The 18,161-nt window shown below is 33.8% G+C and overlaps 1 protein-coding gene across 2 annotated transcripts; it reads left to right on the plus strand.

Annotated features, from left to right (window-relative positions):
- Positions 1–1,590: 1,590 nt before the first annotated feature.
- LOC134720924 (uncharacterized) lies at positions 1,591–17,127 on the plus strand. 2 transcript variants are annotated; one of them, XM_063583496.1, is made up of 5 exons: positions 1,591–1,712; positions 10,855–14,460; positions 15,066–15,174; positions 16,235–16,318; positions 16,871–17,127. In XM_063583496.1, the coding sequence occupies exons 1-5, from the start codon at positions 1,661–1,663 to the stop codon at positions 16,917–16,919; spliced, it is 3,900 nt and encodes a 1,299-aa protein (XP_063439566.1). In that variant the 5' UTR covers positions 1,591–1,660; the 3' UTR covers positions 16,920–17,127. The 2 variants fall into 2 exon arrangements, with proteins under 2 accessions (XP_063439566.1, XP_063439567.1); XM_063583497.1 differs by lacking the exon at positions 15,066–15,174.
- The last annotated feature ends 1,034 nt before the right edge of the window (positions 17,128–18,161 follow it).

Consider the following 18,161-nt stretch of genomic DNA (forward strand, 5'->3'; position numbering starts at 1 on the left):
AGAATGCCCTGTAGACATTTAGTGAAATTAAAAATAATTCCAAGATAGATCTGTTCATAGTTTAGCAAAGTTCGATTTTCGTCTATATACATATACCATGCATATCTTGTGATAGGTTAGGACATTTTGACCATTGGATTAGAAAAATTCTAATTTCACCATGCAATTCCCAGACCTTGATTCGTATTTGAAATGGTCCTAGCCACTTAGAATCGTACGACGGACGATTGCATACATAGCAGGATATGCAAATATAATGTCGACGCACTGGCCTATCTGCGACTGCATGGTGGGTTGACGATTATTTTCACTTCATTCTATCTTGAAGTATGAGATTCTTGGATATTGGTACATTATATACATTCATGCATATTTTTTGCAGAAGTGTCTTTTCGAAAAACTGACCACGCATGGCAAACAAAAAACGACAAATATATCCACAAAAGATTACTAGAAAACTAAAGACAGAGTCACACAAACCCCACAAAAACTTACTTGGTAATCTTGATTATCTGGAAGGGTTAACTGAGATCTTGCTCCCCAGGTGCCATTCGTCGTGTTACTCAATTATATGTAGATTAGATAAGTTCAATGTTTTTTTTTCTACTCTAATATTCATTTTGTGTGAATAAAAGGAGTCGCGGGGGGGGGGGGGGGGGGGGGACAGTCATCAAATGACACAGAAAAAGCAAAAGACATGTATAGATATGTTATACTCTTCTATGCACCTCAGTTATCCCACCGGGTTCTGATTTTTTAAAAGGGGTTTTAGCTGTGTAGTCAAACGATAGCCAAACACCACGTATTGTCAATGTGCATAATCCAAGCCAAAAATGTCGTCAGTGCATGTTTTTGATATTTCTCCGCAAGATTGATTTATCCCTTGTTGATTGGCAGCTTAAACCATCAAAAACTAACATTTATTATAATCAATGACAGTTATTGTGCAATTTGCATTTAAATGCACCAAAATTGTAGATACACTGCACCACGTATATTTTATGCATACACTGTCTCGCTATATGTACGTATTGTCGTGAATTGTTTTTTTGTTGAAGACAATACGGTTCGCCCCTTTTAACCTGTATCGATTCCCTTTTAAATATAAAAAAAGAAGATGTGGTATGATTGCCAATGCGACAACTATCCACAAAAGACCAAAATGACACAAATGCATTTTTTTTAGACTTTCGAGAAAAAATACATCAAGTATTCCTAGAATAGTAAGATGTAATGCAGAAGAAAAACATCCGTCCACATATGATATGTTCTACTTTGCTGATTCCCCTTTTTTTAACATGAGTATTAGTGTTCTAGACTATATTTACAGGGGGAATCTCTATGCAACAGACTAGAGTACTATTCCACAGAAAATTTTACCAGAAAGTGTACTATTATGAACGGTTCAAAGATAAACAAAGAGGTAGATAATGAAAATTTGATCGTTGATAGGTGCCCACATATCAATCAATATTTATGTTCAGTTATTGTCCCTGTCGCGTTGTTATTCGGTATACAAATAACCCGTGGTTTCCTCATTCTTTATTTTAGGTATATTCCATATTTTTTGCACTATACCTATAATGACAATTGTTTTTTTGTGTATTTTGCCATAACATGTTTCGTTAATTATACCTCATATTGAGCAGGGCGAAATATTATGGACATTCTTAAATTATTTTCATATTTATTCCTAGGATTTTTCTACTCTAGTAAGTAAAAAATATTTAACTTATACTAACAGCATGCTATTTTGTTTTCCAAACTTTTCAATTGAATTTCGCCAGTCTAATTGCAACTGTACAAAGTAAATTTAGAATAATAAAGTAATTAATAATTTATTGTGTAAACAAATGTCTCCATAAAATTTCTAGAAATTAATTACAATTACTCTTTTGAATTTTAAATTTTTTAACGAGCTTTGACATGCAGTACATGTCAAACTTAATGTTAACGGGAGAATGAATGTGCTGCATATTAATTTTTAAACATTTCTTCGTATTTTCAAACCGTAGCTAAATTTTAAACAAAAAGAACTACAATGTTATTTCTTGCAGATTTCCAAGGTTATTATAAAGACTGGCTTAGCGTTGTTTCAATGGAATCAAAGCTTCACCGTGCCGTGTATTATCATATGCAAAGTATTATATAGTGTAGGAGTTAAACAATTGGTTCATGAAAATAGCATTTTATATATTTCGTGCGTCCGAATTTTCTGGATTAATCTTCATCAAGAATGTTATACAAACCTAATTTGCACAATTTTCTTTTGACAATTTTAAAGGGATACTCGATGTAAAAAAAAATGGAGGAGGAACGCTGAAAGCCAAGCATGTTTAAGCACATAAACAGTTAAACATGTACTATAAATTTGGACATAAAATAGCGTCTCCAATGCAATTGGAACCAATACATTTGCAGCGGGGAATTGGGCACCGATAACAGAGTTACGCTAATCGTAGCAATGTCCAATTTGACAACACTAAAAGAAATAGGAATAACACAATAAATTAAGTTAAACATCAAACCATTTGAACAAATATCTGTACGTAAAAAGCTTAAAGGGAGCTGATAATCACATAATTTTTTCATAGCTGAATATTTTTTTAATCAATCTTTTTTCTTTACTATGGACCACATGATGGCCAGTAAATCGCTTCAAACGTTAATTAACAGAAACTTCAGCGTTTGCATGACATAGTCCTAACTCGATACAGGTAGCATGCAATCGAAAATTGTGTGTTACAGTAATCATCTCATTTCATAAATTCATACTAGTAGTTTCAATTTTTATCTATCTCTCAGAAAAATTCAAAACATAAAGTTACATGCGGCTATTGCATATTTATGTTTCTTTGATACATATATGACGTGGCTCGGTACTCGTACATCCCATCATTGTGTTATTGTATTATGGTATTTTTGTGCTTCTCTATTACATATTTCTTTGTTTTTTATAGTGTTTTTAAAGATTTGAACACAATGTTGACTGCTGTACCCCTATTCTTGACATTTCTACCTATTATGTCTATTGAATTTGTTCATACTTCGTTGTCAATATATTGGAATTTGATGCGACTGTCATACAAGTAAAAGAGTTAACTAGCTTTAAAACCAGGTTTAATCCACCATTTTCTACATAAGAAAATGCCTGTACCAAGTTAAGAATATATAGCAGTTGTTGTCCATTCGTTTGAGGTGTGTGAGCTTTTATTTTGTCATTTGATTAGGTTTACTTGAAAAGTAGAAAGAGCTAGATAAAAGAACAGTATTGTAACGATAACCGAGCGGTCAGGCTTTGGTGTTAACTATAAATATTGGAACCCTTAGTGTGTTGCTATAAGACTGGAATATGAACTAAATTTATAACTGGAGACTCTTCTTTGGTAACGTGGCTCTCTGGTATCGTGGTATTCGGGTAGATCTACAGTTGGTTCTGTATAGGTTTTGTGGTACGTTGTGGTATTCTGATAGATCTTAGTTTGGTTCCGTTTAGGTTTTTGTAAGAATAACAGACTCGTCGAATAAAAATCAACTTGTATTTATGTGCAATAAATATCAGCAATTCGTACACATAATAAATAACTTAAGTAACAGTATTCTAGTTTAACAAATAAATACCTTACTTTATTAGAATATCGTAAAGAAAATGGATAGCGGAACTATAATACATAAATACCTAGAAAGTTTACGAACAAGATAGTTTGGTAATCGACAAATTGTAACGGAAATTCAATGTCAAAAGATAACGTTTCTCTCGAGAAGTAATTCTCTAAATACAACTTGTTATGGAACTAACAAACAAAGCCAACATTATACGGAAATAGTCTGGTTATTTCTGATTATTCAATCGCTTGGAATTAGCGTGTGTCACTTGCCCAGGGTAAAGTCGTACTGAAGCCTTTTTGGCATTCTCCACTGTATTTATACTATGGTAAAATATTACCTAAATGGTTTACCATTTACCAGTGGTGAAAAATACCTAAACTACCAAAACCGGAATTGGTAATTACCAAAATAATGTTCGAAACGATTGGTAAACGTTTATGTACTTCATTTGACATGAACAATCGAGGGGAGTTCCGAATATAAATTCAAAACATGGACGTTAAGAATAATAAAAAGTTAACAATGTTTACACAAAGTTGTACAAGAAATATAAAATAAAAACAGTCAATAAACGGTAAGGTTTTAACAACATCATCACACAATTTTAGGGAAAACAAGTTCCATTTCAAAGAACCCCCATTTTGTTACACTCTCCCCACCTTTGAAAAATAATGTTTGCCCTCAAACATGAATAGCCATGGATTCCCTAAAATTTAAAACAAGTTCTCCAATATTTTTCATTTAAAATATTCTATAACATACATATTCAAAATAATAAAACAATATTTGATCAAATATAAATACAATCTTCTGAGTGTACATTGTTCATTTTCGTCTTCCCGCAAAGTTTGAGGCTTCCGCACAGTTCTTTATGATCTTTTAATTTTGTAAATGTTCATATAGCACCAACATCTCTTTTTCACATAACGATTGTTCTTAAAAACGAGTTCTGTTTATTTTAACGAATGTTTATAGAACACAGACATATCTTCTTCACTTGACAAATGTTCATAAAACACCAACACATCTTCTTATTACGAAAGTTCATAAACTAATAGGAGTTCTGCTTATTTTAACAAATGTTTATATAGAGCACTGACAAATCTTCTTCACTTGACGTTCTAGACGAATGTTCATTAAGCAGCAACACTTCTTCTTCTCGTTATGCATGTTCTCGCATCAGAAATAATTCTGTGTATTCTGACAAATGTTTAAAGAGCACCATCAAATATTCTCTGCGGGACAAATGTTCAAATAGCGCTATTTTACAAATAATTTTCCTGAAAACAAATTACATATTACACAACAATCAATAAATGTTAACAATATCAATAAAAATCTGAAATAAATTGACACTTAATTAAAAAAAACTCTTTCCCTTATCCAATATACACATGGACTTTTATCTATAAAAATCAAACTCAATAATCATTGATACAAGTATATCTATGTCAGCAATAATGAGACACGATACCGAGTATTTATTAGACTGTGTTGGTAATACAGCAGTCCCCATCGGCATAACTACGCTTCCATTAGTAATGCAGGGGTATCCCACTACGTGTATTGGTTAACACTGTCTTCACAATCTTGGACATGGTATTATTCATGGATGAATAACAATATAAAAAAAAAACCACTAACAATGGACCTGGTATCAATCAAACGATTTCATTTCAGGTCAAAGACATTGGCAATGACATATAACCTATCAGAATATATTTATCTGACTGAATTTCTCAAAATTATTGGACTCTCCTATAAATCATAATTAGTCTCAGCTAAAACTTGGTACTCAGTTTCAGTTACTAATAGTTTCCCCGACCAGTCATTTGGTCTACCACTTTTTTTTTCTTGGAATTAAAAATTGTTATTTCTGTTATATGGAATTTTTGAAAGACGACCTGAAATGTCATCAAATTGTTCAGACAAATAAATTTCCCTATCTAAATCAAAATTATTATATATTTATTTACAGTATTTACGTCTGTTGTTTTGGAAGGCTTCATATTCAAGAGCTACTTGAATGGCGTTGTCAATACTTTTTGCTTTGGCCTGGAAAATGGCCCATTCCATGTCAGCATCATTTAGGGAATCAATAAAACAATCACGTGCTAAGATTTCCTTAACCTCCATTGGAGCTGATGGATACGCTAATCTTACTAGACGTTTTATGTCTTGGCCTAATACAGGTATTTGTTCCGTGCGACCGCGTATTTTACTTTTCATTTGCGCCCTGTATAATTCTGCTTGGTTTTCTGGTTGAAAACGTGACGCTAAAGCGGCAGTCAGTTGTACAAAATTGGTCCGCATCTCTGGTCTCAAATTGGTTAAAATACTTTGGGCGGAACCTCTTAAGCTAGTAGCTAATTCTAAAGCTTTCTCTAAGTCAGACCATTTATTAATTGCTGCAATTAATTCAAACTGAACTAAATAGTCTTCCCAATTAGTCTCTCCATCATAAAGTACTGGTTTCTTTTTGTAACAGTTCATATTTTGTAAGTTTATATCATAATCACACTCAAAATTTGGTTTATTGCTAATGCCAGAATAATTTAAATTACTGGTCATTTCATCAGTACGGTGTTCATGGTCGGTCCTGTTAACCCCAACTCTGAATCGTCCGCGGGACGTCAAAGGTAATGCTTGGTACGTTGCCCCCATATTATGGAGTACGCCCCGGTCCAAAGTCCTAGGTAAATCTCCCGAATCCCTTCTGGATTCACAAGACGTTGCGCCTCGTCTTGTATTCCCGGAGTCTCCCTCAGCAGAACCCTTTGCCTCTGCAGTAACCTCTGCCCCGGCATAACCCTCTGCTATAGCAGTACCCTCTGTTATAGTAGAACCCTCTGCTTTCTGACTCCAAAACCCATACCTAGACCCGGCAGCATGGTTATAAAGAGTGCTCGACTCTTCACCAAGATTCTGTTTTACCGGCCACGTCGCATTTGGTTCTAAATGCACAACCGTTGCCCTATTTGAAACTTCCTTATTTTTCGCTTGGTCAATGGCCACTTTCGTTGATGGTGATAGACCTCCTGGCAATGGCCTTTTGTCAGTATGGTGTATACCATCCTTTTCGTATCTATCTGTATTCTCTTGTGAGGGCCATTGATCTTGGTTCACTCTTATGCTTATCTCTCCGGTCGGCGTCAGATCATGGAAAGTTTCACAGGACCGAGATCGGGGGAGTACTGGTCTACCCTGGGCAGTTAACCTAGGTGTTTCAAATCTATTTTCCGCGCTATCCATTTTACTTATTTTATTTATGCCTTATCTTAAAATTTTATTCAACTTATTGTAAGAATATAAAAAAGTAGGTACGTGCCTCCGCTGCCACCACTGTAACGATAACCGAGCGGTCAGGCTTTGGTGTTAACTATAAATATTGGAACCCTTAGTGTGTTGCTATAAGACTGGAATATGAACTAAATTTATAACTGGAGACTCTTCTTTGGTAACGTGGCTCTCTGGTATCGTGGTATTCGGGTAGATCTACAGTTGGTTCTGTATAGGTTTTGTGGTACGTTGTGGTATTCTGATAGATCTTAGTTTGGTTCCGTTTAGGTTTTTGTAAGAATAACAGACTCGTCGAATAAAAATCAACTTGTATTTATGTGCAATAAATATCAGCAATTCGTACACATAATAAATAACTTAAGTAACAGTATTCTAGTTTAACAAATAAATACCTTACTTTATTAGAATATCGTAAAGAAAATGGATAGCGGAACTATAATACATAAATACCTAGAAAGTTTACGAACAAGATAGTTTGGTAATCGACAAATTGTAACGGAAATTCAATGTCAAAAGATAACGTTTCTCTCGAGAAGTAATTCTCTAAATACAACTTGTTATGGAACTAACAAACAAAGCCAACATTATACGGAAATAGTCTGGTTATTTCTGATTATTCAATCGCTTGGAATTAGCGTGTGTCACTTGCCCAGGGTAAAGTCGTACTGAAGCCTTTTTGGCATTCTCCACTGTATTTATACTATGGTAAAATATTACCTAAATGGTTTACCATTTACCAGTGGTGAAAAATACCTAAACTACCAAAACCGGAATTGGTAATTACCAAAATAATGTTCGAAACGATTGGTAAACGTTTATGTACTTCATTTGACATGAACAATCGAGGGGAGTTCCGAATATAAATTCAAAACATGGACGTTAAGAATAATAAAAAGTTAACAATGTTTACACAAAGTTGTACAAGAAATATAAAATAAAAACAGTCAATAAACGGTAAGGTTTTAACAACATCATCACACAATTTTAGGGAAAACAAGTTCCATTTCAAAGAACCCCCATTTTGTTACAGTATATTTCTAATTCAAGATATCAATAAAGTGTTAGTGCAATAGGATAAATCATCTTTTCTCAAGTTGCTCCACATTCATGAAAATACAAGACAATCAAAATTATATGCAAAATAACTAGCGTAGTCTATGAATAATTAGGTCAATTTTTTATGATTAAAAAAGATTTTTTTTTCTTCATTTTCATTGATTTTTGTCATGTCATGTACCTATCAGCCCTATCACGATACATGATTTACTCATTATATTCACCTGATCTTAGGTTTTTTGCACATGTTAAACAATTGTCGATCTAAATTAGTGCCTCTGACATTTTAGTTAATTTCAAAAGTAGATTTGGGTCTTTAGTCATCCATTTAAAATAGCACAACATAGCTTTCATGCTTTACTTTTACAAATTGTGACTTGGATGGAGAGTTTTCTCGTCGGCACTTTTAATTTCAAATTTGCAAAATATGATACATAAATGCATTGGAATTTTTTTGGAATTCAAATCTAAGTTTTTTTTTATGTACAAAGACAATGAACATGTTTTAGAAGATAATCGATCTTTCAAGGCTGCTTCTTTGTATTGCTATCAAAGTTTCAGACTATACATCAACTGAAGATATAAACAAATATGGAGATGTTGTATGATTGCAAATGAGACAACTATCCATCAAAGTTAAAATGAAGTGGATATTAGCAATTATAGGCAACCGTACGGTTTACCTTGGATTATAGCTCTTCATCTTTTATATAAGCTTTGGATTTCAAATATTTTGGCCACGAGCATCACTGAAGAGACATGTATTGTCGAAATGCGCATCTGGTGCAAGAAAATTGGTACCGTTAATTTTATTACATGCTAACCGATATTGTTTCCTTCCCAAAGTCCTGTTGCAACTTGTGTGTCATATAACAGCTTTTGTGATTAATAACAATGTTCCTTGAATAAATATGACAATGCTGTTACCCATCACGTGTGTCAAAAACTTAATGGTACACAATTAATGTTATTAATTACAGAATGACAATATTGATGTATATATACCAACCATTACATGGGAAATGACCCTATTTGTCCAACTGATTAGTGACCCTAAATAACCTTTTAGCATTCTTCACTATTTAAAACAGAAGTACAAAGCAGACTAAAATTCAGTTGAATTGATGTCTGGAGCTGGCATTTCAGTGACTGCTATAGTAGTCCTTTGTTACGTGTTTTACTTAGTTATTTCTGTTACCTTTTCTAACATGGGACTGGCACTCCTTTATCTGAGTTTTACTGTGTGTACTGCACTGTGTTTGTTTATTCCACATTGACTTCAGTTAAAGGAGGAGAGATCCGATATCACAAAACAAGTTTAACACCGCTGCATTTTTGCGCCAGTTCCAAGTCAGGAACCTCTTGTTTTTGTTAGTCCTGTATGGTTTTACAATGTTGGTTCATATATATGAATCGGAGTTTAGTGTTTTTTTTTCAAAATTGCTTCAATGATTTATTTGCCATGCTATTGATTCGAAACTTCTGACATTGATAAAAAAAAAATCATTTCACTCACAAAATACGGAAAAATGTGAGAAACAAATATCTAAAAAAAAACACATAATTATCTCCCTACTTCTACAGAGCATGAAGTTATACGATACTAATAAAAAGAAAAATAACAAAAATGACACAAACCGAGGAAAACTCTAAACGGAATGACCCTAAGCAAGTGGTAAAATCAAAACCTCAAACAAACCAAACGAACGGATATCAACTGTTTAATTCCCAACTTGGAACAGGCATTTTCTTATGTAGAAAAAGGAAAATTAATCCTGGTTTTATAGATAGCTAAACCTCTAACGTGTATAACAGTCGCATTAAAAAACCTACATCACGTATTAGGGATAAACGGGAGAAAAGTCTTGCTTGAAATATAAAGGACCGCGTAATACCGTCTCTCTTGTTTTACTTCTTGTTGGAACACGTTGTAAACACCCACTGCGAAACGAAAACTGAATGAAAGGGGTAGGCGGCCATAATATTGTAGAACACCTGATGTTATATATATTATGATAAATATTTTAAGTGAATTTATTGTGATTTTTACTACCCTAATCACACAACATACAATTACAATGTCATCACGATGATGTATTAACCCTGGTAACAAGTTTGATGATGAGAAGGGGCATTGATAGATATTTGTTTACGTAAATAAAAAATTAGGTTAATATGTATTTAAGATACTAAAAGACAAAGCAATATATTTTATTACCTGTCATTTCTTTTAATACAATGAAGAATTTCACATCAAATGTATAACACAAATAGTTTATTTTATGACATTTGGATATTCTCATTAAAACGTTCATTGCCTGACTAACGTTGAGAAAGTCAGAGTATGTCTCGATCTCAATCTGATAAAAATATAAATCTCTGATATTGTTATATTATGGTATACTACATATGAGTATAGTATAACGCATAAAAAAAAAATCAGAGATCTATATTTTAATAAGGATGTCTCGATCTGAGCCAAAGATTACATAGAACCAAAAGTGGCGTACAAATTAAGGTGTACAGTAACTCTTGCTACCTTGTGACGCGATCTGGTTAGTTTATTACAATCAAAGGGTGAGACATATGCCACAGTGTGCAATAAGCCATTTATCAGCTTTGTTGCTTACAATATATCTTCTACACGCAAGAAAAATAGAAGAAAATAAAGACACGAAACCATTTACATTGATTCGTATTGAAACTGTTTTTTTCTTCTGATTGTTCAGTCAGTGTGACCAAGGAGGTTATATTTGATAACCTCCTTGGTGTGACTGAGACATTGTATTTGTCATTTTGCACCTGACAGTGCTGTAAAAGTTTCCACTTTGTCATTTTACTTATTTTAATGTTTGAGTTTTGTAATTACCTTTTTTTTTTTTTTTGTAGATTTTCATCCTGCTCAGGGTCAATGGGGTCTCAGATGGGGTTCGCCGGGATCTTTGAAAAATTTGAAAACCGTGAAACTTCTTGGAAATTTGAAAAAAGCAACCAAACATAGCAAAGTTTTATGGCGTCCAATGAAACATGACATTGTTATAGCAAGAGATAGTTCAGATTCTAGTGACAATTCAGACACACATAGGCGACGTTTCATTAAAAAACTAAAACGTCGCCTTTCAAGACGGAAACGTATAAAATTAAGGAGAAGAAATGCTAATGCATTGATTGAAAAACTAATAAAAGAGAAAATTTTGCGAACAAAAAAAGAACCAAACAAAAATGTCAAGTCAGATCAAATGGAACCTCGTATTCATAGTATTGACAAAGGAAATCAAAACGTTAAACCGTTAACTAAAACAAGTTTGGTCAAAACGCTTGGAGAAAGGCTACTATCTGATTATGATTATACAACAATAATCCCAAATGGCAAAGAATCAACAGGACTAGTTGTTTCTTGGGATGGTATTTTTACGGCAAATAAGAACGTAAAAAGTTCCAGAAAATCTGTAGCAGTTGGGAATTTAGGTCACTCATTTAAAAAAACATCCTCATCGGGAATTGGCGTTTCAACACCCCCAAAATCAAACGCAAATACAAATGCTGAACAGGAATTTGAAGCAGAAATAGAAACAGAAGAACCAGTCATAACAACAACAGAAAAGAACATATTTTTAACGTCAAAACAAAATAATGGAGAACAGGAAATAGAGGCAGAAGAAACCACAGCACAAAATATTATATCTACCATACGAACACTTTCATCCTCAGCAGCGTCATCAAACAATGGCGAGCAAGAAATAGAGGCAGAAGAAACAACAACAATAAACAGCATAACTACAGTAAAATCACATTTATCAAAAAGTACAGCTGTCGGAGAGCAGGAAGTTGAAATAGAAGGTATCACTAGTACAACGAAAACCTCTGTCACACAACAAACTTCAGCAACTGTAGACCAAGAAGTTGAGGCAGAGGAAACCACAACACCACTGTACAGCAAATCGACAAAAATATTAGTATCTAGTATAAACGATCACCAACGTAAACAAAGGGTCATTGGTAATGCGGTTGCAAATAAATACCACGGTATTGCAGGTATATACATTAAACCAAAGTCACTAGATAAACCGCTGATAACTGCTCAAATAGCAGGAGTGACGAGACAAAAAACTGAAATTCCTTTAAATAATGGTAATTTTAGCTATATCACAAAAGGCGAACTTTCAATTTCTGGCAAAAAATTACCCTTAGTTATAAATAGTGTTAATTCAAAATCAATTCTTAACAAAGATGTAAATGGCCATTTAATGGGATCGGAAAGAAAGTTTGATATGAATAGCTTTATTAAGCATCCACAAAAAGTACTAGGCAGCTACCATCCACCTGTCCCAGCAGAAGAGGCTGTCGTTAGTGTCCAAGGGGATGTTTCAGTTATCAGTTCACTCGACAAAAACATTATTAAGACAAAGACAACCTTAGGAAAAGTCGGCAGCGGTAGACGACGAGTAGATGATAATGGTAAACCAGGCCTAAAACATCTAGCTGACCTTAATTCTACAACGGGTTTAAGATCAAGCACACTGAATCCGTCAGATAAAGAGACACTAGAATTCAGTGGAAACGTCTTTAAAACCCAACCGTCATTAAACGTTCAAGTTAGAACACGTGTATCAAAAGACAAGACGGATAAAACATCTGGAACTCATTTAAGTGCTCATTTTACACCCATTTCAACAATCCCATTAAACTCTACTAGTTTTGTTGCACCAGCTAAACACCAGAAGACAATTCATACAATAAGAATTAACGGACAAAGTAAACCATCAATAAATCACATTGCTCATGGAACAAGAAGACATATTTCACTTTCAGGCAAAGATCACTTTAAATTGCAAAGACACGGAATTACATATTTACAACCGACAATTGAGGTAGCAAAGAAAAAAGGAATAACACAAGATCAACAAAATGGTAACGGTGTTGCAGCTAAACTAAACAAGAAAAACATATTTGGGCAGAAAAACAAAAATAATTCACCACAGATCAATGATGGTCGACAACCTTCAAATAATTTTATACTTAATGTTGGTGGTAATGCTTCCGTAAAGACAATTTCACAGGAACCCCATGACAAAACCTTCACTGCTGGTAGGAGAACATTGAATATTTTTAACAACGCTCATTTAAAAACTGGCAATGGCGTTGCATTTAAGTTAAATAAGAATACAATTTCTAGGAAGAGAACCCTAAATAATTTACCACAGATCAATGATGATCGACAATCTTCAAATGGTATTCTTAATGCTGTTGGAAATGCTCCAGGAAAAACAATGTCGCAGAAATCAATTGACAAAACCGTCACTGCTGCTGGTAGAAACAATATCAAGCAAGTCAGTTTAGGACCGGCGAAAAGTCTACCCCCTTTTCTTCACATTACAGCACCCATTGTAAATGCAAATGAAAACACTCGAAATGCTCAAAATCAGATTCAAAATTGGAAACCAGTGGTTCATAGTAATTCAATCATGAACGAAATTCACACAAGGACAATTGGTTCAAAAGATACAGGTTTGAATCACACTCCAAAAAGTAATTCATTTTCTAAATCCATACAAAAAGAAAACAGATCAGGTATAAAACCCAAAAAGTTATCATGGCAACACAGAGCTACCAGCAAACCAGTTGTTCAACAAAAAGCTTTTGTAAACAATCCACCAAACCCTTTACCCATTGCTTGGGGTCCTGTAGCAACAAGTAACACAGTTATCAAAGAAAAGAAATTAGGACCAGCTGGTATTCCAGGACAACAACAAAAATCGTGGGGTCCCATTGCAGCTGGTAAGCCGAGTCTTAATCAAAAGGATACTAACGTGGAAATCGCCAATGATATACAATGGGCATCAGTTGCTACAAGTAAACCGAGTCCTGATAAAAAGAATATTAACGTGGAAATCGGTAACAATATACAATGGGGACCAGTTGCTAAGAGTAAACCGAGTCTGGGTAAAAAGAAGATTAATGAGGAAATCGGTAACAATATACAATGGGGACCAGTTGCTACAAGTAAACCAGCCTCAACAGAAAAACCAGCTAGTATTAACTATATTCAAACTCATAAAAATATATCATGGGGTCCAGTAGCTACAAGTATTCCTGTTGTGACAGGTCAGCAAATTAAGATACAGGACAGAGAAACAAACAAAGATGTATCACGGCAACAAATTACGAAAAATAGTCATGGCTCGAGCGGAACAGTTTCTACTAATAATGTTCTACATCATGCACAGAAAACCACAAGTCACATGTCTGGTCTCTCTCGTGGTTTACTTGATCAACTTAGACCACCAAGCATGAGAAATTTAGGTTCAAATAGAGGTAGGCTTACTATTATGGATGCAGGCAATAGTTCAAACGTGTTACCAATGCCAAATGGAAAAGCCAAAGATCAGATACAAAATAAGATAAAAGCAGATGAAATTTTAACGTCTAAGTGGTTAGACTCCAAAAGAAAAGAAGCTACGGTTTTAGCAACTGAGTTGGGCGGCATATGGAAAGGTAATTGATTTACATAACAATTAAGAAGTATACCGTGTATAAACATATTAAAAGGGTATATCTGTTTGCAAGTCGTGTTTGCATATATTTTGAACTTGATACTTTTACATAAATACAGGCAACAGTAGTATACCACTGTTTAAAACTCGTAAAACCATTGGGGAAAAAAAATAGGGATAACAAACTAAGACTGAGGGAAACGCATTAAATATAAGAGGAGAACAAAGAAACAGTATAAAAATGTAACACACACAGAAACGGACATAAACCAGTGCATGATAATGATATGACAATTATCATATATTATGTGTCTGCATTTTTCGAGATGTATAGTTGTTTTTGTTCCCGTCTATCTTTCTTCTAACACCATTCTACATAACCATTTAATCCTAAGCACAGTTTAACTCAGGTATAGAAGTTAGAAGCTATAGTTGTTAAAGTGAAATTACGCAATTCTCGTTTATAAACAAAGACGCAGAATCACCGTAGATGTATACCGTAAAATGCATATGGTTATGAATATGCAAGGTCCTAATGTTAAAAGACATTCTCGAATAGCGCAAAAATAAAAAAAGTTTCTTCATCAATTAAAGTGTGGTTTTCAGATGTAAATAGAACAATGATTGGAGGCGCTTCAAGCTCGTGTCCCGTATATACAATTAAATACCAGGACAATACAGTTATATTAGATACAGTGGATAATAAGTGCAGAACGTAGGTTCGCTGTCGTGCAGTAGCGCTAGTTTTGCATGCCTTGCCTTTTGTAACCAAATACATGTGTGATAGTAGAATTTAGTCTTTACAACTATGTTGTTTTCATATATCATACTTATATGCTTAATGCGAGAATTGCTCTTGTAGGCTCTGCAGGTGTTTACCAGAAATATACATCTATATATATATATATCTATGGCATGTTTGAAGCTGATGTACACATATAGTTATTGTCGCTGAATATTTTAAAGGCGTTTTTTATGATAACATGCATAATGTGAATTGCTAACTCAGAGTGTGTGACTTATATGATCATGTATGCACGAATATATCAACATATCAATGCACACGAAACAAGATGTTAGGTGCACTCATTTTAAAACATCATCGTCATTGATGCTAAAAGCATAATATCAAAAAGAATTGGGTTCAACTGATGAAACCAAACAAAATGTACAGCAAACACAGCTAATGGCATCCTGTATTTGTGCATCAGGAGGTTTAGCTAAGAATGAACACATGTAAAGCCTTATTTTGATCTGAAAAGATGGCAAAAGAAGAATGTTAAAAAAAACATAAACACTTGTAGATGGGGGTTTTATATCGATAATATTCTACTTTTCAATAGTTTGTTCAATTGCACTGTTTTCTTACTTATTGGTTTCTATAAAGATTTAAAACCATATTTTCCTAGAAATGAATAATAGACAATGTTTTGGCATACAAATTAAAATTGATATCGGGTATGATTGCCACAAGAAGGGTGCATGTCTCCATATGTTTGTCAATTAGGCCAGTCAACTATTCATATGATTGTCAATGAAACAAGTTTAAATCTCAATAAAGACTGAAGGACCAAAAGGTGGCTGCCAAAAAGACAACTGTTTATCAAAGATGTCACATTGTGAATTCATATATATGTTTCTGTGTGTTTGTATCATCGTATTGTCATTTGATATGCAAGTCATGTTAATCGGGTAGAATAATATACTGCGCGATCTTCGATCACTCATAATGAAATGGAAATTTGACTAAGTTTAATGACTTTATATCATTTTAGGGTTATTACCTGGCACAAAAAGACAAAACGTGAACAAATCCGGGAAAACACGTGGTACGGTGCCAATGTCTACTACAGGGATAGGTTAGTTTTCCTAGAAATGTATATTAGACAATGTTTTGGCATACAAATAAAAAAATATATATATATAGAGTATAATTGCCGACAAGACAGGTTCATATTTCCATATGGTTGTTAATGTAACCAGTCAACAATTCATATGCATTGCCATTTGATAAGCAAGTCGTGTTAATCGGATAGAAATAGACTGCCGGATATACGTGGTACAGTGCCAATGTCTACTTCGGGGATAGGTTAGTTTAAGAAAAGTTGTCTTTGGAATATCTTAACACAGAACAAATTATATTTGGTATTTTACGAAACATGATTGATATCAACAAAACTTGATGATTGTGTCTGTAATTAAGTTACTGCAAAAGGTAAATAAATCAAATGATAAAGGTAAATATCTGCTGCATGCAACAATATTAACTGTTATAACATTTGCAAAAAGAAAGAGGAAGAGGAAGACTGAAACAAAAAAAAACAAAGATGACGTCATAATTTTCATCATCTTCTTCACCATCATCGTCGTTGTCGTTAACATAAATTATATTTTGCTTCCATTTATTTCAGACCCTATTACATTCCGGTGGTCACCTACGTGGACTTAGCTAAAGTATGAGAAAAGTTAGTGACTGTCTGTACTTCAAGAATTCCATGCTTCCTTCGTAAGGAACGCAAAAGCTACAATTTACATATGAATGCACATTTCTGTTTGTCGATTTCATTAAATGGGTACCATCATACATTATGTATACAGGTGTTTCTGAATGTTTTTTCTTTGGAAATTTACATTAAACTTTATATCAATATATTGGTGAGAATGGGGCATGGCTTTTTATTGGAATTGCTTAGAATCATATCGATTTAAGTAATTTTATGCGTAGTGTATTGTAATATTCATAATGAGATTATAATTGCTATTAGAATTAAATTTACCTTTATATTTGTTCTCGTAACAAAAAAAATCTGCAAACTTTATGTCTGTTCCTAAACTCACTAAAGACTTGTTTACACGGCCATAGATCTTATAGATACCCCAAAGTTAACCGCTGTACCCCTATTTTGGACCTTTTTACCTGTTACGTCTGTTTATTTTGATCACATATCGTTGCAGTATTATGGAAATCGATGTGACTGTCATACGAGTGGTTAAGCTAGCTATAATAAAACCAAGGATTAATCCGATTTTTTTTTACATAAGAAAATGCCTTTTCCAATTCAGGAATATGACAGCTGTTCTCCATTCGTTTGATGTGTTTGTGCTTTTGGTTTTGTCATTTTATTAGGGACTTTCCGTTTTGAATTTTCCTCGGACTTCGGTATTATTGTAATTTTACTTTTTTTTTTTATAGATACTAGACTAGTCGTCTCAGTGATTTATAAGTTTACCGATTGTGTTCTTCTTACATTCTGGAAATGATTACTGAGTGTGGATTTGCATGACAGGTTATGTATGCATACCAGGAGAAACTTTTACAAACCCAGATTTGTTTCATTTCAATCGATTTATGACTTTCGAACAGCGGTATAATACTGTTGCTTTAATTTACATCTTTTTGTCTCTTTTTTTAGTTAATGCAATACCCTCGGTGCTTGCTTTTTTCTACATTGGTTTGCATCTCCCTAATATATTTATGAGAATTTGAACAACGGTGAACCACTGTTGTTTCTAATTTGCAGTGTTCCCATATTATAGTTTTTTTAAATAAATGTCAACACATGGCTCATTTAGTTAGCCTAATAATTGTCAGTCTGTGCGAAAGACAGGTCCGATGTCTACAAACTATAATCTCGCGTGTTTTTGAATCGTTTCTTGGTGGTTGTTGTTCCTTCTAAACTGATTATGATATAAAGTCATCAT

This window comes from Mytilus trossulus, chromosome 6 (assembly GCF_036588685.1).
Source record: "Mytilus trossulus isolate FHL-02 chromosome 6, PNRI_Mtr1.1.1.hap1, whole genome shotgun sequence".
Lineage (NCBI taxonomy): Eukaryota > Metazoa > Mollusca > Bivalvia > Mytilida > Mytilidae > Mytilus > Mytilus trossulus.

What these genes read in the sequence shown, in the direction of transcription:
- LOC134720924 (XM_063583496.1), top strand. Translation starts at nt 1,661, where the DNA reads ATGGACATTCTTAAATTATTTTCATATTTATTCCTAGGATTTTTCTAC. An exon ending in CCTAGGATTTTTCTACTCTA is followed by an intron (nt 1,713 to 10,854) that starts GTAAGTAAAAAA and finishes TTTTTTTTGTAG; the next exon opens with ATTTTCATCCTGCTCAGGGT. An exon ending in AATGTCTACTACAGGGATAG is followed by an intron (nt 16,319 to 16,870) that starts GTTAGTTTTCCT and finishes CATTTATTTCAG; the next exon opens with ACCCTATTACATTCCGGTGG.